General features: G+C 42.3%; 2 protein-coding genes across 2 annotated transcripts in view; one reads left to right on the top strand and one right to left on the bottom strand.

Annotated features, from left to right (window-relative positions):
* LOC119161214 (lysine-specific demethylase 8) overlaps positions 1-3,633 on the bottom strand; it is a 79,405-nt gene extending 75,772 nt beyond the window's left edge. The window contains exons 1-2 of the mRNA XM_075879777.1: positions 2,620-3,633; positions 2,382-2,554 (exon numbers count right to left, since the gene is read on the bottom strand). Of these exons, the coding sequence (XP_075735892.1) occupies positions 2,382-2,554; positions 2,620-2,776 (330 nt within the window). The 5' untranslated portion in view covers positions 2,777-3,633. The remainder of the gene's footprint in view (positions 1-2,381; positions 2,555-2,619) is intronic.
* A 366-nt stretch (positions 3,634-3,999) lies between these two features.
* Positions 4,000-24,920, top strand: part of LOC119161213 (E3 ubiquitin-protein ligase RNF181) — a 42,071-nt gene continuing 21,150 nt past the window's right edge. Inside the window, exons 1-4 of the mRNA XM_037413580.2 lie at positions 4,000-4,359; positions 4,455-4,505; positions 4,594-4,676; positions 12,838-12,947. Of these exons, the coding sequence (XP_037269477.1) occupies positions 4,280-4,359; positions 4,455-4,505; positions 4,594-4,676; positions 12,838-12,947 (324 nt within the window). The 5' untranslated portion in view covers positions 4,000-4,279. The remainder of the gene's footprint in view (positions 4,360-4,454; positions 4,506-4,593; positions 4,677-12,837; positions 12,948-24,920) is intronic.

The following is a 24,920-nucleotide window of genomic DNA, read 5'->3' as shown; positions in this document are numbered from 1 at the left end:
GCAAGAACGCATTGTTTCGCAGAGCTGGTGGTTACGCGTTATAAGTAACACCGTTGCTAGTATAGGACGTTACTTCGGCAATTAGTATTTGACGCACTCGTTATACATGTAGAAATGGAGCTTCTGCTTAAATTGTGCGAGTTGTAGTTTTGAGCAAGTCTTCCCTGCAACACGGTAGCGCTATTTATCAGTTATGTTTCCAAAACAAAATTTGCTTCTGTTGATAGTACAGGTCACGGAGCATTAAGCTTGCAGTACCTGGAAAAGCAAGGCTCACGTTTCTATAAACAGTTGCAATTCTAGTGGACCCTGTGTAGGTTAAAAGGGCCAAAATTATTTACACTGCAAATGCCTGCGATTATGGTTCGCTAGCAGATGCGAGCTGTCAGAATCGCTGTAATTATTTTTAGGTCAGTGATCATATCCTTGCGGAGAGGGTTGATGGTGAAATGATGTTTCGGCTTTCTGTTGCAATGAGAAATGGGTTTAACATGCGCCACGTTGCTTTAAGCCATCACATGCAACTCTCCGGTGAACATCAGGGCACCGTATTCTACGTTCGGCATCCTGTGCTAAATTTGCTAGTTCAATTCACATAAATTAGCTATAGTTCTTTTGGTCAGAGACTTCATTTCTTTTCTTTCAATAGGTTGAGGCACACGGGACTCGAGAGATTGACAAAGTACCGACTCAGTCACAAGTTGGCAAAGCAGCAATGCACGACAGACATTCATACATGCAGAATGAAAAAAAAAATAAACTTTACAAGCGTAAAATGACACCAATTACGAATGCAAAAGTTATGAAACAAAGCTCCACAAATAGAGAGCGAGGGAATACATATGTATCATGACTTGGCATGAACATGAAAAGCAAAATTCAATAAGTGAAGTGACAAAAATTCCGGGTGATATACTATTCGGGAAAGTGAATTAGCAGGGCGAAGCATCTAATGTGGTGATTTTGATTATTTAAAATTATATATATATATATATACAGCGCTTTAGTTGGGAATTAATCGTAAGAAATATTTACACATAATATTACAATGAAGGGTCAGAAATCATCAGGATCAAAACTATACGCTGATACACGGAGACATCACAGTAAAAGATACAATACAGCAATAAGAATTATTTTAAAAATGCGCAAGGCAGCCAATCGTAGCGACGTTTTTTGCAATATTTAAACAAATTCATAAGAAGTTCTTCATGGCAGAAGGAAGGACAAAGGGTCAATGTCTTCGTGGTTGAAGTTGGTTAATAGGTAAGCTAGCCTGTAAGACAATGTTCATCCTAAACACTTCTAGGAACAGGTAAAATCCAAATTTAATTCATCTTGTTTAGTGAGACAAACACTTGGGTTTACGTTTATCTTAGCAAGATAAACTACGGTACTACAACCATGTTTAAAGAATGCTTTATGACATGTTCATTATAAGTACGAGGTTTGTCAAAATTATATTCTGGCTCCCGCAGCGTGGGCGCATTGATTCAAACTTCTGATCCTGGAGTATAATCGATAAAGAACCCCAGGTGGTCGAAATTTACGGAGCCCTCCACTCATAATCATATGGTTGTTTTGGGACGTTAAACTAAACATATCAAGGCCCTTTCAAGAGCAGTTTTCAGAGATGAGAGTTCAAAGAGATTAGGTGCCATGCACTGCCCTACGCTTGCTCGATCAAAATGATTTTACTGAAAACGGATCACCACCACAGAGCGTGGGAGCAATTTTTGTGGAGAGCGACGCGTGCTGTCTCGTTTGTCTCCTCCGCAAGGCTACCCGCGCCAGTGCACGCAGCGCCTCAAGCGGCATCGGCGCGCTTTGGGGGCCGGTTTCGGCGGCCGCTTTTCACACCTCCCCATTCTAGCCACCCTACTATAGCCGTGACATCACCGCAGTACCAATAAATGTGATGCACGAAAAATAAAACCAGTTAATTTGCCACTTGTTACTGAAATGCTTACTCAAAACACAATTACAAAAGCTAATGACACTACACACAATCGAAAAAGTTCACTCAACACATCTGCCATCGCCATAGGGTATTGGCAATGTAGCGCACACACTCCAAGTATTAGCAGTAGTTGCCAAGCAGTCACCAAGTCCAGCAAGATCACCCGCAGACCCAGCTACACTTCATGAACATACCTGCAGTTATTTAAATATAGAAACCAAACTTCCACTAAACTGGAGCTGCGCTATTCTAAACTGGAGTTTTAGAATAGCGTTGCAACACACAGCAAACATCGACCACAACAGCTCTTCTGTACGAACGTCCATGCTTGGCCTTGCACAACACCACCAGGTGATCGCTCATGCTCATTTGTGACATGGTGCAACACGACACAAGCAATTTATGCGTTTCGCATACACACCTTCATCGATTTCTCCAGCCCAAGTTCGCAGAGTACTTTTAGTAGGCTTCCAAAGCTGTACATCTGCCTCCAATGTAGCGGGACATTCTTCCAGTCACCAATGTTCAACATCTCCCAACACATGTCGCAAATCACCTTTGCGTTTTCCGAGTGCGCCTGCAATGTCGTGACGTCTGGAAAAGTAAAACGGAGAAAATGAATGAAAAGATTCGGACGAAAGAAAAACTTCGACACGTACACCCGGAAGTGTCCGGAAGGTTCACAAAATCAACGCATTCTTTCAGGATAGCCACCACAGGGTCCTCGTCATCAAAGTTGTGGCCGTCGAGCGTGACAGGAACACTCAAATGTGTCTGTGCAAGGCTACTCATTCTTACACAAAAAATGCTAAGCATACAATAAACCCAAACTAGTAGTGCACAAGTTTCGCTTGCTACTGCACAGTTTATGTGTAGCTGTGTGCTGCACAACGAAACTCCATTCCATCACTTTTCAACGTGCCGCGCGCAGAGGAACCTTTCCTTCCTCCGTGCTCCCGTTGGAGGTGGCCGGCACGCGCGCGGCCGGGACTGCCACTCCAGAGGTTCTATAGAACCTCCTTGCAGGCCATAGAGTTAGGAAAGTCTATGTTGCAGGCTACTTTGCTAGGGCAACGCCTCCTCCAGTAAGATGCCTGAGGAATGGCTCGCGCTCCCAGCGGTGTTGGCCTGCCTTCAGTTTTAAACAAGCTTCGCGCGGTGGCGCTCGCGACCGACATTAGTACACATTACTTGTTTCATCTAGGGACCCACGGAGGAAGGCTTTTCCTTCCTCCGTGTAGGGACCTTAAAATAACATTATCATCACGGCGACGGGCGGTACCAGCTAAGCGTTTTTCATCTGCGGCCCATAGAGGCGCGTCAGTCGAGAGTTGTTCGAGACCTGCAACTGTGCACCACTGTTTCGGAGGCTATGCAAAGTGTTGCGTTGTTGCACCGTCTGCCACAGGTGACGCTAGCGACCGAGAACATTTTTAAATGAAGGAAGAAAAGGGTGTGGCAGCTGTTTTTTTTTTTTTTTCATGCGGCAGGCATCTTCCTATCGTTGGCTAGGGTGGCTAGAATGGGCTCCCCACCTTTCCTTCCTCCGTGGGGCTACAGTGGCTGGAATAGTGAGGCCCCCTAACTTTGCTGTCTAAACAAGATGGCGGCTCAGCGAATCGCTCAGATCACGGAGGAAGGAACCTTTCCTTCCTCTGTGGTTTTAATGCATGAGCCGTAAGAAAAACTTTTCCTCTAGAGTCTGTATATTAACTCTATAAGCCAGAGAACACCTTACAACTACACATAGAGTTTCTCAGAATCATTATTTGTAAAAAAAACTATGAGCAACTACAATTTCAAAAAAAAAAAAAATTTTGTCACGGTTGCCCATTTTTCAAGCAATTTTCGCTAAACGAGTCAACGCAATGGTTGTCTTTGAGTCTGCCTTGAGTCTTAGCTACAAGGCTGTGCTTTTGCGCACTGCAAACAGCAAATTTTACTTCGTGTATCCGGAATACATTTAGCTGCGATAATCAATGAAGTGTAATTCTGGGCCAGTTGGTACAACATAATGTGGAGGTAGAAGGAAGGAAGCACTTTCCTGTCAACAAAATTAGGTAAAAATGTGCTAAAAAATTACCAGCGTGAGAGAAAAAAACAACTACAAAGCCCTTAACTAAGCAAATTACTAATATTTTTTAACGAATGTTAACGAAGTTTCACGCCAGGTACTGCTAGCATCAACGCGGCACGCGTAACAGCAGACGCTTCGTTAGGCCGCGAGCTAGCTTCGTCTGACGCGCGCCCGAAACCGTCATTCGCGTTTGCCGCCGCTGAAATCTGTAGATAATCCAAAATTTCCGTCGGCTGTTAACGATGGCATCGTACTTCGATGAACATGACTGCGAGCCACTGGGGCCAGGAGAGCAACCGGACCACCTTCTACATTTGGCAAGGTAGTACAACTACTTTGTACGCACGAATCGTGACGCAATGACTTGCACAAGGACTTCGCTGGCTAAGACTTAAACCGCTGCACTTCCCTCTACAGACTGCTGATTGACGGTGGATTCGGAGCCAGCTTCGATATGGAGTACGAAAGGTGAGCGAACGAGCAGCTGTTGTTTACGATATTCACATCACGGAGCTACGCGTTATCTGAACATTGCGTACCCATTCTATCGTCCAAGGATATTTCCCGACCAGCCACACAAGCCGCCAGCGTCCAAGCAAGCCATTCAGTCGCTCAAACGCGAGCCTGTTGAAGAAATAGGTAAGCAGCTGCACGGTTTAGCTTACAACTGCGGCATGGCAGCAGACTGCGTGAATGAATATTAGTGCCACACTTGCCAAATATTCAGTTCGTGCCAATAAAAAAAAACGCATTCATTGCATGTGTCAGCTGCAGGCTTTTTATTTTTATTTCTTTTTAGCACGGAAAAACTGTTTACAATTTCGAAGTGGCACAAGAGATTTCACGGCAAACTGTCATACCAGAAAGTGACTCAAAGGACACCATTATAATCTAGCATGGTGCATGTGAATATAGCATACTATATCCGTACTGCTTGGCTAAAATGTCTTTGTCTGTGTGTGTATGACCACTGTTCTAATAAGTCACCCTTGCTTATATCATGTGTTGTTAAGAGAGCATCCGTTATCAAAGCTTTGAATTGATAGTGCTTGCTGAACAGTTTATTGCATGCAAGCCTAAGAACAGAACCTTTGTTCCAGGCACACGCGTGCATGTGTGTGTGCGTGTATGAAATCATCAGCGACAGATAGCAGGTCTTCAATATTTTCTAGAATCAAATTCTTTCATGTAGTTATTTGGAAAAGGCGGAAATTTCCTGCCTGACACATAACCATGTTTTGATAGTGAATTATAAGTTACTTATTGGCTTCTTGATTATTCACCTTAAATATTGTAACTGCAAAATTGAAGCCAAGCATATTGAAGTCATGTCTACCTGATTTATATCCAATTAGCACCATTTTCCTAAAAATATTTGTTAAAAGCATCCAAGCCAAGATTATTCTAACGGGACCAGCTGCCTGTTTTTATGGTACCCGTTTTCTGTAGTGCAACAGAAAGCTTTCTGGTTACAGTGCCTAATCACGTCATGGTAAAGTGGGAAAGGCTGTGAGAAATTTATAATCGGAATTTTTCGATTTGCAGTGATTATTAATCTGTACACAGAAGACATGCTACAATAGCGTACAGTAAGCACGACAGCAATTAGTGTTTGCACTCTGCAGTTTGCAGCACATATGTGAACTCCACGCACATGCACTGTGGATTGACATGTTCCACTATTTGCATCGTCACTTCTTAGCATCAACTCCTTTTATTTTGTAATCAGTGCATGATAGAGTGGCTATGGATAACAATATACGTACTCTTATTTTAAGCCATCATTCTGGTGTGCATGAAAGCATCACACTGCATACAGCAAACTTGACATTATAATACAGCTTTAAGGTTCTTTCGCTAAGCTGTGAAACACCACAAAGACTGTTTGCGACTATAAGCACCTTCTAAAACTTTTAATCCTACTCTGTTCGCAAAAACGATTTTTGAATGCATCACTGTATTTCATGGTCTGTTCATTTTCACCGTGATGTAATGACACTGTCTGACCAACAGTTGGTCTCTTTAAACTCTGCTAATTAGTATGCCAGTAAAAATTACTCCAAGCTGCTTTGTGTAGCTTAATTGGAGCTCTAGTGTATTCTGTAGCATAGATTAACCTGTATTAACTTCCATGTGTATGAAATACAATATCATACAAACAAAAGATGAGTGTTTGTAAAGTATAAAGCCGCAGTTTTCATTTATGATATGAAATTTGTTTTGTGGATCGGATGGTTTTAAAAAAGAGAAAACACCAGGCCTGTGCGGAAGGTGCAGCACAGTCACAGCGAAAGCTGGAAGAGTGGCCTTTCAGAGCCTTTTCTAAACGCTCATTGGGTAACTGCTGCAAGCACACTTGCTGGGCACCCACTATGGCATTAATAATAATTTCTGGGTAGTAGGCCAGCATTCGCTATGCTATCCTTAATCATTCTTCTGAGAAGCGTGGTATCCGCTAAACACTTGCAAGAAATGTTTTACCAATTGTTCATGCAGTGGCTGACGATGATGAAGAATTATGCTTGAAGTGGGTATGCACCACAGTTAATAGGTAATACAGAACAAGCTTTTGTAATGGGTAGAAGCATTGGACGGCCCACTCGTTACGCTATTCGCATTGTGTGATGCCTGGTTGTTCTTTTGCTGTTCTAAAATGCTTTATTACTCATATTAATGCGATTCCTTTCCCGACATCAAGTCTGCCTAAGGGCAAGTTTGCAAACAAGTCCCAAGCACTGGCTTGGCTCGGTGGTAAAATACTGGGCTGGCACGCAACGAACCCAGGTTCAAGCCCCACTGTGTTCTTGGTACAATGTTTCTTTTTTTTTCGTATGAAGTGGTTACGGACACCGGCGGCGGCGGACAACTACGGCGCCCCGCGTGACCCAAGTTATCTCATAATGGCTTTCACTGTAAAACTATATTGACCATTTGTGGTCCTTTCTTTGGGCCCCTGTCGACAATGCAACCCAACTGGAGCGATTTGTGGGCAGACACTGCTGAAGTTCTTTCGTGATTGATTACCGCATGCATTTTCTCACTGTGTTGTGTATAATTTCTAAGAGTAAATAAACTTTTTACTTGAGCATTGCGTCCTTTAATTTAGGATTGGAACGGACAAAAGGTGTATAAAGGTCTCGGAACGTAGAGGGCTGAAATGACCCCGATGTGAAAAACTAAATCAGTATGAATGTCGAGATTAGTTTGACAACCAAACCTCAATTGTTTTGAGACCAGTTGAGACTTTTCTTCAGGAAATGACCACTCCAAAATACACCAAAAATGGAGTTCTAAAGCACTCGTGTGGTTGTCCTTTCCATTGTAGCAGTCTTTTTTTGTGCCAGAAAAAATGACAACTAATAGAGGGCCAAGACAGTCTTAAAGTATTCGCAATGCCGGCCTATTCGCAATGCCCACAGTCAATAGGTGGCGTGCCATGCAGTTCAAGATGGCTGCGGAGGGATGATCACCCCGTGAACACGCATAGAAAAAGATAGGACGCACGGACGTACTCCCCATGCCGCTTTCACCACATGTACTCTTGACCGTAAAATGAATGTATATCGGACCGAAGTACTTGCCCAAACTATAGGAACTGCTGAATGTTCGCTACCTCATTTCTTGCTGCAGTGCAAAGGGTGGTGGTATCAACTGATCCTCCATCTATCAACGACGCTTTGTGTAATTGTGTGCCTGTTACAGAAAACTGCACGAACTAAAATTCACGTACGAACTGAACGGCACTCCGAGACAATTTGTTCCGAGCCTGCCTGGCGAATTTGCCGCAGCAGTAGGCCACTAGCGAGTAGCGCACCGTCGCGGCTGCACAAGACCGAATGTTTACCGTAGCGATGGTTTGAAAACATATTAGACCACTGTCATTACCTGCACTGTGACCATCATGCAGCTGCTTCTTCAACGGCACACAATCATTTAACTTCCCATTAAGAAGCGCTTGTGTCACAGCCATGATCAAACTCCAACAGTGTGCAATTTGCTGCACTTGAATGTTGCAGGTTCCATCAGCACGATTGAAACAAGAATATCGAAACGAATACGCACGTATGATTTTCACAACGTCAAAATTGTGAAAATTTGTCGGACAATGTTGTTCGCACAGCACCGGTGAAGTGCAGAAGTTAGTGTAGACTGTAGTCATAACTGAATATTTCATTGCTCTTAACTACTTCGCTTCGCTGGTCGAGCTCGAGCGTATTTGGCAGCGTGTGTCGTTTTAGCCGCATGCCGCTATTCACTGTAATTGGGCTACATGCAATGCACAATAAAAACTATGTTTTTTTTTAGCTCGCTGAAGGATATTATACAACAAATACAATCAAAGTGATTTACAAGCATGAAAAAAAAAACATTAACACATGATAGGTGGGAAGTGCAACTCGCTGCTTGTGAGCTAGCAGCTGATCATTCATCATCGCTGTCACTCTCAGCGCAAAGACAATCATCTGCGTCCAGTGAAAAATCCTTGACGTCAAGACGGTTTCTTTGAACATCATCGCTGAAAGTAATCTGAGAAATTCTCTCCGACCAACGACTTTTATAGCACCAACAACACATTGTACAACCCCAACACAGCGTCACTCGCCACCTTTATCTGGGTGTGCGGAGAACATTTCGCTCCGATACTAGCTATGCTATTCTGGAGATTGTCGAATACCTCCATGTTGTCATATGCCGCCATTGATCGAAGCTAATTGGCCAAGTTAGGTGCTATGACCTCTCTGAATGGCTTAAAATGCTGACATTACAAAATTTGACAATATGGCAGAATAAACAGTGTCCAGCATGGAGTGTTCCTTCCTCCATGGTGTCCAGAATAGCACTCCGGGCAAGAAAAGAATCGCTTGCAGTGTGTTGCCATCTATCAATGAACATGAAAAAACAAGCGGCGCAGCGTAGGCCAAGGTTTGGAAGCGCAAATCGTGAGCCTGCACTACTTGCTACTTGCAATGAATGTTATGGGATTCGTGCACTACAAAAGCACTGACGAGTGCTGTACGCACGCGGTAAGTTTTAACTGGAAGGGTTAGACGATACATTATTTATGCAACATGGCTGCAGAAAATCTCGCGTAGCTGATATGTGTACTCTGTGGGCTATAGTCGAAAGCGCAAGTTGCCACGTATTTTCACGAAAACTTCGCGTCTCGCAAGAACGAATCAGATTTGTCGTGTCACGGACAGCCCGGTATATTTACTGATGCACGCAACATACTAAGAGGTTTGTGTTCGTTTCTTGCTAATGCATTCGGACTGAGGCTAGCACCGCCGAACAAGGGAGCGTTGAGAGCGTCTGCCTACTGATCATCCTTGAAAGAAAGCTCCTGAATTCCACTAAGCAGTGCAGCAGTCTATGAACATTGCGAATATGAGATGTGCTCCATTTACCATTTCAAAGTTCTGCAAAAATGAAAACTCTAGCTCTAAAATGTATTTACATATATTAATATTCAAGTCAACCTTTATGGCTTAAAAGCCATGGGGCGGGCAAAAAAGTTTAACAATGTGGTAACACCCATGACCAAAATTATGCAGTCATTTCATTCTAATTATTTTCCTTTTCAAGCTTCGTCAGTGGTTCAAGCTACATTTGGCCCACATATTTCCACAGTCCGCCACCAGCGAGTGGTGGGTGGCAAAAGAGTAAGAGAGGCGGGCTAAAGTGACTGCTACATCGTACTTCCTCTAAGAGCCTGTTCTGTATTTCCAAGAACGATTCCTTACATGTTCCACTAGCTGAAGCGTTGGCAGTCGAGCTTCTTGGCACAATTCACGGTTAATACACAGAAATTTAAAGCGGCAGGATAACACACTAATGTAGGCACTTATGTTTGTGTGTTCTTGTCTTAATGTCTAGCACTTCTCCATGTCAACAATGTTCTACTTGGCAATTCTTGTATTGCTTCAAGCACTTGTTCATTATGACTGTCTTGTGCTCCTTCTCAAGAGATCTTGAAGGAACATCAACAGTTAGAACATACTCTGCCATATGGACCCTATTTCGAATTTAAGCTGGAAATGGTGTGAGACCATGGAAAACTTGGGAATCTTGAAGGGCTGTCAGCGGAACTACTGAAATAAGACATGGGTGCTACAGTATGCAAGCATGCCAATGAAGTGGGAAAAAAAAAGAGTATTTTTGCCGGAAGATGCACTGTGGCTGGATATTGTAGAAACCACATTATAAATATAGCCACTGGGAATTTTATGTCCACAGCTTAAACTATGCTCTAGGTGGCATAAGAACTCTTAGCGACTCAATTATAATACTATGTACACTAGCCTAGTAACGCACTTCCTTACAGGACCTCTGCTAAGCATCATTTCAAAGTCATGTTCACACTAGCATTTATAAGGCACCACCTTGGGAGAATTTCACTAAAAGAATACGTCAAATCAGTTCATGAATAAAGGTGTTTAAACTGAACTGTCTTGTAAGCCGTGCCACCAGAAGGGACAAGCCACTGCTAAGAGACACTCTCCCACTATGCCTCATTTATAGCTAGTACAACTCAAAGAGGCCGGATAAACCCTGCACAAATGACTAAAGCAGGGCAAAGCTAGATTGAGACTAAAGAAATAGTCTCGCTGATGTGCTCGGCAATGTTCTCCGATGGTGAGATCACCAACCGTGCTGCTAATGGCGAAAGTCTACAGTGCATGCTAACTGGTGCAGGCTTGTGCGAACCCGCCTTTGAGGTAGAAGTGCTACTGCCTTCTGAAGTTGTACCAGTGTGTTGCAGCTACAAGACACATACTTCCTCGGCACTCTTCGACCTGCCAGAGCTAATGTCTCTTGTTCAAGTGACAAACCACACCTTTATTATTATTATTATTATATTATTTTGTTATATCTATATATTGTTTTGCCATGCATTTCAAACAGCAGCATTGTGCATCAGATGTTGAATTCACATGCCATGATTTGCGACATTCCAAGCCACATGGGCTTGTGACTCACAGGAAGGAGGCGCTTTTCTTTTTAAATCTACGCTACAGAGATGTTTCGTACTTTGCAGACACGTTTGCAATCACCTTATCTAAATAATTTATCTAAATAACATGCTTATTTGAAATGCTCAAGCTTGCAAAGGGGCATTTTCAAATTGATGTCTGCACATATCAATTATCAGTAACCTACACTCATTGGGCATGGTAGGGAGAGCGACAAATGATTTGAAAGGTAGTGCTAGTCTTTGAACTTTTGTTAGGCCGGCATGACCTTTCTATACTGGTGAACTTAATGAGGAATTGCAACGTGCATCAAAAGCATAATAATAAAACAGTTAATATATCTTTATGTGAGCATAGCAATTGGCCAAGCATGTTCTCTGTCTCCTCTAAATGAAGGTGATCCACTTAAACAGGCCAAATTATACAATTTTTTTGGACCTGTTCAAAATAAAATAGAAAAATAATATATAACAAGTATTTGATTCAAATGCACAATTGATTCTGCATAGTGCTTTGCTAGCCTTAAGCATCAGGTTTTGATGACAGCCTACCTAATGCACAACTGCTTGTAATGCAAATATGCTTCTACGGTGTTACCACTCGTTAAAGGGCCACTCACCAGGTTTGACAACTTTGAGCTTACAAGCGCTATGCGTACATGAGGCATCCAAGATCACATCTGCCAAAATTTGAAATGCCACGAGCCCTGGAAATGGGTCAAATTTTAAGTTGAACACTGCCCCCCCTTCTTTTTGTGGACGTGCGCCTAGAGAATGATGGCATGGCATACACAGCAGAGCTGTGACGTCTGCCCTCTACATAGACGACTGTGCTCTAACGTAGCCAACAGTAGCACGTGACATGGCGAAACATATTTAACATGACATGTGTAGTTTGTGTAATTTGTTGTTTGAATAGATTAATAAAACTAGAGATAAATAATGACACACAATAAGGGAATGTGCACGTCTTTTCCATTTTTCCCCCTTTAATTCCAACGAAATGCGGTGCTAATGTGCCTGCGTTTCGCATGCATTAGTGTCGCCATGGTTAGCGCATCAAGAGAACGCCTGTCCTGGAAAAGAAATTAATGGTCCTGCGCGTTCAAGCACTCATTATGCTCATGTACTCTACTGCGTCCAAGCCAGCATTTCCAAACCATCTCACAGAAACAGGCAGTAGACTACAAAAAAACGCTGGTCAACAAAACAGCGCCGTTTGCGTGCTCGGGAATCGGGCTTGCTTGGGCACGTCATACGCACGTGACCTCTTGGTCAGATGCCGGAGAGGATAGGGAAGAGATTTGGCTTGCGAAAGTTATGCGGGGCGAGCAGTAAGCATCCTTTTGCGCCGCTTCCAAAAAAGCTTTCTTGGCTCGTAGTGAACTGATTGAAAAAACTTGGGTGGCATAATGCTGTTCATCAGACATACAACAACTTCCATGGTCTAACTTAAATTTGTTATGGGGCCTGGTGAGTGGCCCTTTAAACAGTCACATTCCCCAAGTAGCTGATTGTGGGGATGGGATAGAACTCCACTAGGCAGGCCAAAACTCCTCAGAGAATAAGTTGTGAATACTGCAAAAAAAGACATTGAAAATTCATACTTGCCTATGTCAAAATATACCAATGTCACAATCACTGAAACAGCTTATCCTGATTGTCATTGCAGTTTGGCAACCTGGACATGGCTCAGCCATTAGTTAAATTGTCTAGTAATCTGCCATGCAGAGCAGATTCCATGAATTGCAAGGTGTAGCCTGCCTCCCATGATTAAATTGCTTGGTGTGCAATTGAGAGAAGTAGAATGACTGGTGTATGTTTGTGCAGGTAAAAAATGCCCCATCTGCTTGAAGAAGTTTGGCAAAGGAGAAGTTGTGACGGAGCTGCCCTGCAGCCACTTCTTCCACGATGACTGCATAGTTCCATGGCTGAAATTGGTCTGTATATAAACTATACATCAGAGATTGATTAGCATGCTTCACCAATAGCTAACAAAACAGTGACAGAAGTGCTGACAGTTATTAGGCACTCACTCGCTCATCTTTCATATATAGATTCCATCTCAGTAAATCAAGACAGCCATAAGCACCTTCATAGATGGTCACATGCAAGTGTACTTTTACTGCAGAATCTCACCGCAGCAACGAAACTCGTGTAAAATGTGTTCAGGAGCAACTGGACAAGAAAATGTTGCCTCGAGAACTTTATTCCTGTTTCTACAGCCATTTTCTTAGCCAGGTATTGCACATTGATGTGCTATCTCTGTTTCTTGAAACTCGTCTGTAAGTTTATCTTTCTGTTTGTTATTGCAATATAAAATAGTTCGATAGGATACGAAAGTGGTATTCAGAATATGGCCTTGGAATGTAAGCATCGAATTTGTTCTGCCAGCTGATATTTACAAGAAAAGTTGCAAGAAGATTAGTCAGACAATAAGTTTGAAAGTTAGCTGTAATGATCTCAATGTGCTCATTTATATTCCTAATATAATCTGCGGTGAATTCTCCTGTTATTTTGACCATGGCACACAAAAACTTACAGGGGATCAAGTGCCACCATAGCGCTCCATAAAGAAAGCAGCAAAATACCAATCAAGAAGGATGTAAGGCAGGGGGATACAATCTCCCCAATGCTATTTACCGCGTGCTTACAGGAAGTTTTCAGAGGCCTAGAGTGGGAAGAGTTAGGAATAAGAGTTAATGGAGAGTACCTTGGTAACCTGAACTTTGCCGATGACATCGCATTGCTGAGTAACTCAGGAAACAAAACGCAACTCATGATTACAGAGTTAGACAAGGAGAGCAGAAAGTTAGGTCTTAAAATTAATCTGCAGAAAATGAAAGTAATGTGATAGGTAACAGTGCACTTGAAGTTGTAAAATACTATGTCACGTACTTAGAACAGGTAATAACCGTGGAGCCGAACCACAAGATTGAAGTAACTAGAAGAATAACAATGGGATGGAGCACATTTGGCAAGCACTCTCAAATCATGACTGGTACATTGCCCCTATCTCTGAAGAGGAAGGTATATAACAGCTGCATCTTGCCGGTACTTAGCTACGGAGCAGAAACCTGGAAACTTACAAAGAGGGTTCAGCCTAAATTGAGGACGACACAGCGAGCGATGGAAAGGAAAGCGATAGGTGTAACCTTAAAGGAGCACTGACATCAAATTTACTCATGCCAAGATTTTTGCGTCAGCGAGTAGCTATAGGCCCCGTAGCAGCGATTCGCGACCTAAAACACAACTGAGGGATGAATAACTATCACTTTTATTGATTTATATTACTGGGATCTAGCACTATTCAAAAACGGCCGGCAATCCTGCTAGTTTTAGTGCTGGGAGCACCAACAGTGGCGCTACCTCACGGTCACCTCCAGATCACGCCACAGCTGACCACTTCTCCACAGAAAAAAGTGACGTCAGGCTGAGCTGCTCCGCAAACATTTCATCTGCTAGGCGGACACATTCAGTCATGCCTTGTCACCTGCATTGCTGTCATCACCGTACAAAGTGTCGACTCGGGTTCAGTACGATAGTCTGGAGCTTGGAATCCCCGCAATTCGCGTCCTTGCGAATTATTTTTGCTTCGATCGACCTTTTGCAGAACAACGGTTTCGAAATGGACGCTGTTCCAAGCAGCACTGCAGAGGTGCCCGAGGATGCACGCTTCAGCCATGTTCGCTCGTGTGTCTCAGTTAGCTATATTGGTGTGTTTTGGCATGCAAAGCATTCAGGTATACGCGGAGGGGTCAATGCAATATAGCTATCGCAAATGAGCATCAGCGGAGTAATAGAATACGTTTCCTGCTTGTCAGGTTCTTTTTTGCCCCTCCAGATGGCCCCACTTATCCAGCCTCTCGCGGTTAACACGGTATTACCACTTTTACATGGACGCAAAGTCTACAGATGAACTAAAATTCAATGATACCTGCATATTACTTGTTAGCGATGATATCTGACTACACGCTCTTCCACTTTTGATAGTTTGTGGTCGTGTTGATGTGTAACACACGCGTGATATGAAAAGACACCCTCATTGCACTTTTTTCGTGCTTCGAACTAGGCGACTGCAACTCACAACAATTCCCCGACATGCTGACCGACATCACACGTTTAATCATGCTCTTTTCTTTCACCATTCTTTTAAAGGTGGTTTTTATTTTGATAATTTCACGAAATCATTCAATCAGGTGCGATGATCAGACGCGACGAGCCACGTCCGGACTAGAGTTCACCTGCGCGCGCTAGCCCGACCCTAGCCCAGCCGTCGACGAGCGAGTGCATTTCTGCACTTCGGCGCCACGATAAGAACACTCGGATCGTATACATCATCGCTCCTAGGTCATCGTCACTCAGGATGGTATTTGTGGAATGTATCACACCGAACACGTAGCACTAGTGTCGATGTCGCAGGGCAGTCTATTTTTCGTTATTACTCTTTAGCTTTTCTACGCTGTTTGACATTGAACTAAAGTAACTTCCACGCGACGAATGCCGTTAAAATTTGGCCAAGAAGACCTATGCATACCAAGTGATCGAATGATGGGCACATCTCGATCTTGAAATTTGATGTTAGTGCTCTTTTAAGCGACAAGAAGAGAGCAGAATGGATCAGGGAACAAACCGGGGTTAAGAATATCGTAGTTGAAATCAAGAAGAGGAAATGGACATGGGCTGGGCATGTGGCGCGTAGGCAGGATAACCGCTGGTCATTAAGGGTAACTGACTGGATTCCCAGAGAAGGCAAGCAGGTTAGGGGGAAACAGAAAGTTAGGTGGGCAGATGACATTAGGAAGTTTGCGGGTATAAAGTGGCAGCAGCAAGCACAGGACCGAGTTGACGGGCCGAACATGGGAGAGGCCTTTGTCCTGCAGTGGACGTAGTCAGGCTGATGATGATGATGAGGAACATGCACCATTGACATGCAAAAATCTACATTCCTGCGATGCAGCCAAAAAGCTGAGCCAATTGAGCACTCAGAAGCATAGGAGTATTGCACAAACATAGGAGCAAAGAATCAAAGAAGGTAAAACGGCTGATTTGGCAACATGAGCGACCTTTCAGGAACACAACCTTTACAGCCTTCAACCGTATGATCAGGCCGACTGGCACATGTGAGCACTTAGTAATATCTCAAGTTACAGCTACCTCAAATAACTGTAATGTTGACTGGCTTCTTGCAAGACGCTAGATTTGAGAAAGGTTTAGAGAAAAAGTAGAAAAGCAAGAAATGTCCGAGGTTTGCTAAGAAAATGGTGTCCCCTCAAGAAACAAACATTGCGACGTTAGCTGTGACTACAAAAAAGTGCCTCTAAGAAACAGAAAAGCCATGAAGTTGGAAAATTAAACCTGACACAAAGTGATCAAGTATTTTTTTACAAAGATTTTACATTTCACTTTATCTACAGAGAATTTCCTTCATAGCAACATAAGCTGCAACAAGAAATTAATGCTTGAAAATGACTAGAAACTCTAACCTAACAATGACCTAACAAGTACTCAGGGAAGTCATGTCACCTGTTCTCAACATTTCTAAAAAAAACTTCATAATACCATCACATTGAATAGGATGCTGCTTGAGCATTCTATTTTATCTTTTCTATTCTGCTTTATCTAACGGTTTATTCTTCAAAAAATACACCTGCATGTTACCCTCGGCAGTGGAGCCAAAGACCAGTCAACAGTATGAGCCAACAACACAGGCAGAGAACCTACTATGTCTTATAGTTTCAGTGCTTCTATTTGCTTTTTCCTTTATATATATATATATATATATATATATATATATATATATATATATATATATATATATATATATTATTCCTGCTCACGGCTGGTTATTCCTTGACCCACTTTTTTTTCTTCTTATTTACATTCCATTTGTTCTAATAACTTCATCTATACATTCCTTGGCATTATTGTCTGTTCGATCTTATTAATACTGTGTCAAAAACACGGAAAAACGAGCCCTTAGGTATACACTTCTTTCCCTTACACACACACACACACACACACACTTTTTTTTTCTGTTTCGTTTCTTTTTTTTTTAGTTCTCTATCACTCTCGCAAACATCTTTCAAGCGAGAGGGACGCGGCAGCAACGAAGTTTGAACGTCTATGTTAGTATAACTCATATCCTGACGAAGGAAGGACCCCTCCCAGAACTGTTGGGAAATATATTTATCCTTGTTACAATGCTCTTGTTGTGCCATATATATATATATATATATATATATATATATATATATATATATATATATATATATATACATATATATTGCTACATGCATGTTGATATTTCGTGGGACGATGCGCGTGTGTGCCTGACGAAGAGAAAGAAAGGTGCTCTCCGCTCGTTCACTGGTGAACCGGTCACGCCATTACTGCTGGTTTTAAGTAAATCTCTTCCACAGCCTCGTCGATACGGCGTCGTGTCTTATTCGTAAATATATATATATATATATATATATAGCATCAAACGTGTTATTCGAAGATCGTAAATTCGGTTCCTGCTCACGGCAATTACTTTTTCACCCACTTTTCTTTCTTCTTATTTACATTACATTGGCTCTAACAACTTCCTCTATACATTTCTTGGCATTATTGTTAGTTGGATATCTTTAATATTGTGTCAAAACACGGAAAAACGAGCCCTTAGGTATACACTTCTTTCTCATATATATGTATATAAAATGTGTGTGTGTGCGCGTGCACGCACGCTGGATGCCCCAGCTTTCTTTAGCCAAAGTTTAAAAATATGCCGACACATGCAATTACGACGCAACCAAATGCATGTTGCTGATTGTTGTCTGGAGCGAATCGGGCTATTTTTTGTGTTCTGATCAATTGTTTAATTAGACCCTTTTAACTAACTAACTTCTGAAGGAACGAAGATGGGTAAAAAAATTCAATAAGAAAGTTATAGATCGAATTGCAAAACATCCGATTAGACAGTTTCAAACTTTATATCTGTTAATTATTAGTGTTTTTCTGCTAACTTGAAATGCCCACGAAATACAAAAAATAACACGTGACAAACCCACTAGCGTGCCTACGCGTGCTGTGATTCTGGTGCCCTCTAACATTCCGCCCACGAACGATAGGCTTCCCTCACACCGGTTCATGACAGCGATAATCAGTCGCAGTGCTTATCGCTTTTGTGGTCGATAGCGAAACGTGTTCATTGCAAAGGCACCACTATTGTTGCGGCCCTGTCGAGACAGCACATTCGGGCAAAAGCTACGGTCGTTCGTACGCGGAACATAAGAGAGCCCTAGAATCATTGTGCGCACTGGCTGCGAGTGGGTTTGTTATGTGGTATCTTTTGCATTTTGCAGGCGTTTGCAGTTAGCAGAAAAACTCTAATAATTAATAGATATAAAGTTTGAAACTGTCTAATCGGGCGTTTTGCAAACCGATCTACAACTTTCTCATTGAAATGCCCGGCCCATTTTCGTAGCTTAAAAAGGTAGTTAATAAAAGTGACCTAATTAGACAATTAATCAGAACACAAAGAATTGTCTGACTCACTCCAAGCAACAGTCAGCAAAATGAATTTGATCGCGCCGTCATTGCATGTGTGTGCATATTTTTAAACTCTGGATTAATATGAAAATACATCGAATGAAATTAAAACCAAAATCATGAGCAAGATTTGTGGTAGGAAGGTGGTTATCTGCAACTGTTCTCAACCAATTACAGATGAGTGTCGAGTGGTGTTGTTCTGATCTGAAATGCTTTTGATGAGTGCTACTATTCACTGATGCGGTCAGCAGTAGAACAGAAATTTCTCTGTAGGATTAATACATTCACTATATTCATACATTACTGATGCTCTGACTTGCACTAAAACGATCTCCAACTATCAGTCTACGCGACCAACATATAAAACTGCCTTTTTGTATAACCAAGAAGTGTCACAGGCTTGTGCGAAAGGAATTCAATGTCGAAAATCTAAATTTCTTTCACCAATTTTCTTTCCCCCTCATACGTTCTACGGGCATGTTGACTGACTGCAATAACTGAGCAGGCCAGATACTGGACAGGGTTCATAGGTACTGAAGATTGCTTGGTGTCTCGCCAATGAGCTTGCATCCAATGATTTCAGGGCACCCATCACAAAATGTAGAAATCGTAGAAAAGGCCAGCTAAAGATGTTGCAGATGCTGATAATAGGTAAATTTTATTTTTGCTGTAAACAACGCGGCAAACTGTTTCTTTAGCGATGTAGTGTCCAACAAATCCAGAATGTCTATAGGCCATATGCGAAATTGCTGCCATCTGTCGGCATTCGTGGGCATACCGCCATGTTAGAGGCTCAAGCACGGCGCAGTCCGCACAGTGTGAGTGTGTTTACGTATACGTAAGGCATATCGCCGTGAGGCGTGTATTGGCTGAAAATCACAATGCCGACTTACTGCTGCAGTCCTTCTTGCCCACAGAGAGGAACTTAGAATGCTGAAGGAAAAAAGGTAAGCCGTAAACTTTGCCCTTTGTTATTTTTTCAAGCTGATGACGTTTCCAGCATGTGCTTCGGCTACTCCTCCCGAAATACGTGTTTACCTTTTTTCTAAGCAAGTAAGACATGCAATAGCATTTGTTGCACGCCAAAGCAAGACAGTTTTGGCATATTTTCACTAGCAGCCGTTTAACGCAGAAGCCACATTCACGCAATGAGCTTTGTTGCAGCTAATTGCATCTGCGTCCACATTCTTTTTAATGTGTTGTTTTCTCTTTATTACGTTTCAGTAACGGCACCCGCTGAATTAGAAGCAAGTGCGCGTCATCGATACATTCTGAGGAGGAAGCCCCAGCGTTAAAAAATGTTTGTTTCATGTTGTTTTGCTTTCTCTTCTGGGGGAGGACAAGCCGCCATTTAGTGAAATGACTTCCGCATGACTGCGAACGTTTTTCAAGAATTCCATGTGCTCGGCACACTCAATAAATTGTAGGCAAGTGCGATTAGCTGTAATAAAGCTTGCTGCATGAATGTGGCTTTTGCATGAAGCGTACGAGTTGTCTTTACTTTTTAAACGGCTGCTAGTGAAAACCTTGCAAAAACTGTCTTGCTTTGGCATGCAGCAATTTGAAGGAACAAGAGTAGAAATGCTATTGCACGTCTTACTTGCTTAGAAAGGAGAACGCAAACACGTGTTTCGGGAGCAGTCGCCAGAGCACATGCTAGAAACTTTATCAGCCTGAAAAAATAAAAAGGGGCAAAGTGTACGGCTTATCTTTCTTCCTTCAGCATTCCAAGTTTCTCTCTGTGTGCAACAAGGGACGCAGCACTATGTCGGCATTGCGGTTACCAGCCAACACACGCCTCACGTCATACGTATACGCAAACATGCGCGGACTGCGCCACGCTCGAGCCTCTAACATAGTGGTATCCACACGACGGCTGACAGATGGCAGCAATTTCGCATAAGGTCTATACTATGGCTAGGTGTCATTCTTTTATCAAAAAAAAAAATAGAGTTGCACTAAGTGAGCCCACAAACAGCTCTATCAGCTTTATAAAAAACAAACAGAGAGAAATGTCAGATTGTGTAGACCCCTGCCCAGTTTTTCAAGTGCTCTTAATGTTTAAGCGATGTATACCTATATGTTTTTTGTGTGCACAAAGAGAACATATTTGAAAAATCTTGCAAACAGAGCCTAGAGTATCAGTTGTTTATCTGCCTTGACTGGGTAGCACTGCAAGTGCGAAGAATAATGATTGAGCTTAGTTATTGAAACTGGTACGGCTATTCTTACAAAGAAACCGAAGCATGAAGTTCGCAGTGCTCACTTGGCAATAAATGCTGATAACAATACCTAACCACAATAACATATCTGCTTGCAGCTAGCTAGCTTGTGGATGGAAAATGGTGTGTGGAGCACTAAAGCAGAGAATTAACAGGAATAATAGAGACAAGCACCTTTTATAAACATGCAAGTAATGTAGCAGGCTAGTAATTAATAATGAGGGAGGAATACGCCTAAAGATTAACTAGGTGTAGCACCACCCACCTGAGCATTCTAGGTACAAAATTTTCTTTCCAGATAGGGCAACTAACGGTTTGTTAACTTGAGTGCCCACCCCACCTTCAAATTCATAATAGTGGCACATATAGCACAATTTAAAAGTATAGCAGAAGAGAGGGGAGCTTCTCGCTTTTGGTATTTGTCAATGTGGCTGCACCCTGCTGCTAAAGGATACCAATTACCTTCATTAGAACAAACAGACAAGTAAGTTAAGGAAAGTAAACGGGATGTCGTTTTGTGTGATATGGAATGTGGCTTTTTTCCTATGTGTAATAAGACCAAAGACAGCAAGAAACTGAGAGGACAGACCACGTATGCCTTGCTGTGTCCAGTCCTATAACATGCTGCAAAAATCTTCCATATTGCCAGTATCCCACTAGCCCATCTTAGTTAAATAATGCTATATCGGGTATCTCTTTAGTGGGCACGTCGGCTGATCACCTGTGAACAGGATGACAAACCCATTCTTCTATTTCACGCAAGTGAGCAATAAGTACTCATCAGTCAAGTCTAGTGACCGGTGTCTAGTCCAGCTGACATGCCCACGTCGTTTGCGTGCTTTGTTTCACTACGCGAAAGATGCCATGTACTCTTGTCTGATGCTTTGTGGCGATATCGAGCCCAATCCAGGGCCTGAAACGGAAAAGATGCTGCGCAAACTTCTTGAAGGGCAAAAGTCAATGCATAAAAAACTAGAGAAGTTGGAAAACAGGCTTAAGAATGTCGAAGACTCAGTGGCAATCGTCAAAGAACTTGGAGCTAAACTTGTGAATTTGGAACACACAGTAACACAGTTAGATAAAAAGTTGACGAAGCTTGAGGACAGGAACAGGCGGAACAATCTTCTTGTTTTCGGCGTTCCGGAGCCGTCTGGGGAAACTCAAGAATCACTAGCGCAGAAAGTGACTGAGGATATATTTCGAGATACATTAGGAGTGAAGGTATCCTCTGTAGAAAGAATTCATAGAATTGGCCATCCGCATACGAACAAGTCACGCCCTGTGATTTTAAAGTTGTTTGACCATCGCGAGAAAGTTTCCGTTCTCAGCAACGGTTACAAATTAAAGGGAAAGACCATATCAATCTTAGAGGATTTCTCGGCTGCCACTAGAGAGGTTCGAAAGTGTCTGTGGGATAGCGCGGCTGATGACAGGCGAGATGGGACAAAGGTAAAACTAGTTTATGATGAAATGAAAATCGGCAGTGAATTGTACGAGTGGGACGAAACGAAAAAGGTACGAGTACCAAGTAATCGAAACCGCGAAAAGAGGCGGACAACCAACCGTCAGCTCCGCTCAGGTGCGAAATAAAATAAAGGCCTCAAAAATACTTTCCGATGTCTTAACTTAAATGCCTGAAGTATAATAAAGAAAACAGATGACCTAGAAAGCATAGTTGCCGCTCACAGCCCCCATGTAATAGTTATTACAGAAACGTGGCTGCACGGTGACATAAGTGACTCGGAAGTCACACCGCATGGATACCGTATCTACCGCAAGGACCATGATTCCCGCGGTGGCGGCGTTGCTATTTTGTACATCGACTCATTGCGCGTTACACGACTACCAGATATTACCAGCATTGAATGCATATTGCTGAAAGTTCATCTCGAGGAATTCCATTTGGTAATTGGCGGATTTTACCGCCCCACGAACAGTGACGGTACTTTTTTTGAGGCGCTAAATGAGTTCATGTGCAGGAACCACGCTTCTAACCTTGTGCTAACCGGAGATTTCAACACTCCACTAATTAACTGGGATGGTGATTTTCCTGAAGCACTCTGTGCCTCCGCTGATCCACTCGTAGACATTGTTTCATTACATGGCCTAACAGAACTAGTAAATGTGCCTACAAGAACGCAAGGGGATAGTCAATCAATTTTGGATCTCTTCATTATTAGTGACAGTGTTCTTGATCGTGCCCCGAGAGTTGACATATTCAAAGGTATCTCAGACCACAAGCTCGTGTGCTTGAATCTCGAAGTGAAATTCCGATCACGGCTGGCGAAGAAAGAGTGTATTGTTCCGGTATTTTCTCGTGCAAGTGATGTTGATATTTTGGATGTTTTAGATAGTTTTTTTTTCTTTGTTTAACTCGTTTTACGAATCAGATGCCTATACTGTTAAACATATGTGGTGCTTTTTTAAAAACCTGGTTTTGACTTGTGTGAAAAAGTTTATCCCACACAAACGACACTTGCAGCGTACACACAATCCGTGGATGAGGAAAGAGATTGCACGCCACCAACGTAAGGTAAACAAAGCGAAAAGGCAGTACAGGCGGTATCCATGCTCAAGTGGTTCAGATAAGATATCGGAGTTACGCGAACAACTGAAGAACAGTATTAAAAAGGCCAAAGATTATTACAACACGTTCGTCTTGAAAACTTTCTTAAAACATCGCCAGAAAAACTTTGGCGACACATTCGCCAAAGAAGAAAGATCCTCCTACTCTATCAATCGATGGTATCCCTGTGACAGATAACGCAGTAATTGCCGAAGCTCTTAATGCTTATTTTGGTTCTGTATTTGTCGTTGACGACGGCTGCGCACCGGAATTTAGCAAATTTGATCATAGCGAACCTATGGATAATGTGTCTATATCTGAAGAAGGCATACTAGCACTACTGTTAAAATTAGACGAAAAGAAATCGCCAGGCATAGACGCTATACCAAATGCATTTTTAAAGCGATATGCTGAATGGTGTTCTGAATGTCTGTCTGTTGTTCAAGAAATCCCTGTCTAATGCGGATCTTCCATGCGACTGGAAGTACGCGAAAATCACGCCGATCCCTAAAACAAACGCGCATCATATAGACCAATTTCCTTATTATGCACATGTGCGAAGGTACTAGAGCACATAATTTTTAAACATGTATACAGCTTCCTTGAAAACAAAGGCTTAATTGGTTCGTTCCAGCATGGCTTTCGCCGTGGTTACTCTACAGTCACCCAGCTCATCGAAACTGTCCACGACTTAGCAGCAGCCCTAGACAGACATAACCAGGTCGACATTATATTTCTTGACTTTGAAAAGGCATTCAACCGAGTCTCACATCGAAAATTATTATTGAAGTTGGAACCAATATTCAAGAACACCAAATTACTAACTTGGATAGAAGCCTACCTCTCATGTAGACGACAAGTCATGGCCATTGATAATGAAACTTCGCGTGCCATTCCAGTTCTTTCGGGTATCCTGCAAGGTTCTGTTCTTGGTCCTTTATTTTTTCTTGTATACATCAATTACATCGTTCAGAACATACCCGTTAAAATAAGGCTCTTTGCTGATGATTGTATTATATACCGTGAAATTACCACACCCCACGACCAGATAATATTAAATAAATCTTTGGACCGAATTCAAACATGGTGCACAGACTGGCAAATGACCGTCAACAAAAAGAAAATTGTCGCAATGACAATTAGTCGCAAAAAGCGCCCTATAACGTTTTCTTATTGTTTTGATAATGAACCTCTGGAAGTAGTAACTAACTATAAGTATCTGGGAGTTATCATTTCTCACGATCTTAAATGGAATGACCACATTGACTACATACATAGAAAGGCAATGGAGGCGCTTGAGTAAGTCCTCTCCAGAAGTTAAAATATTAGCCTATAAAACATTTATTCGGCCACTGCTGGAATACTGCGCCGCTGTTTGGGATCCATACACAAAAAGAAACATTTCAATATTGGAAAAAATACAGCGGAAATCCGTTAGGTTCATCTTTAATCAATACAGCCGGGAGGCACCAGTAACATGTCTTCTAGAAACGGCTGAGCTGGAAAAATTAGCAAATCGCCGATACCGTGAACAAATGAAGCTATTTTACCTTCTTTATCATGGACACTTAGGTATCAAAAAGGATACATCT

This window comes from Rhipicephalus microplus, chromosome X, assembly GCF_043290135.1.
Source record: "Rhipicephalus microplus isolate Deutch F79 chromosome X, USDA_Rmic, whole genome shotgun sequence".
Classification (NCBI taxonomy): Eukaryota; Metazoa; Arthropoda; class Arachnida; order Ixodida; family Ixodidae; genus Rhipicephalus; species Rhipicephalus microplus.
The sequence above is the reverse complement of the archived record's forward strand: the minus strand, read 5'-3'. Positions and strand labels throughout refer to the sequence as shown.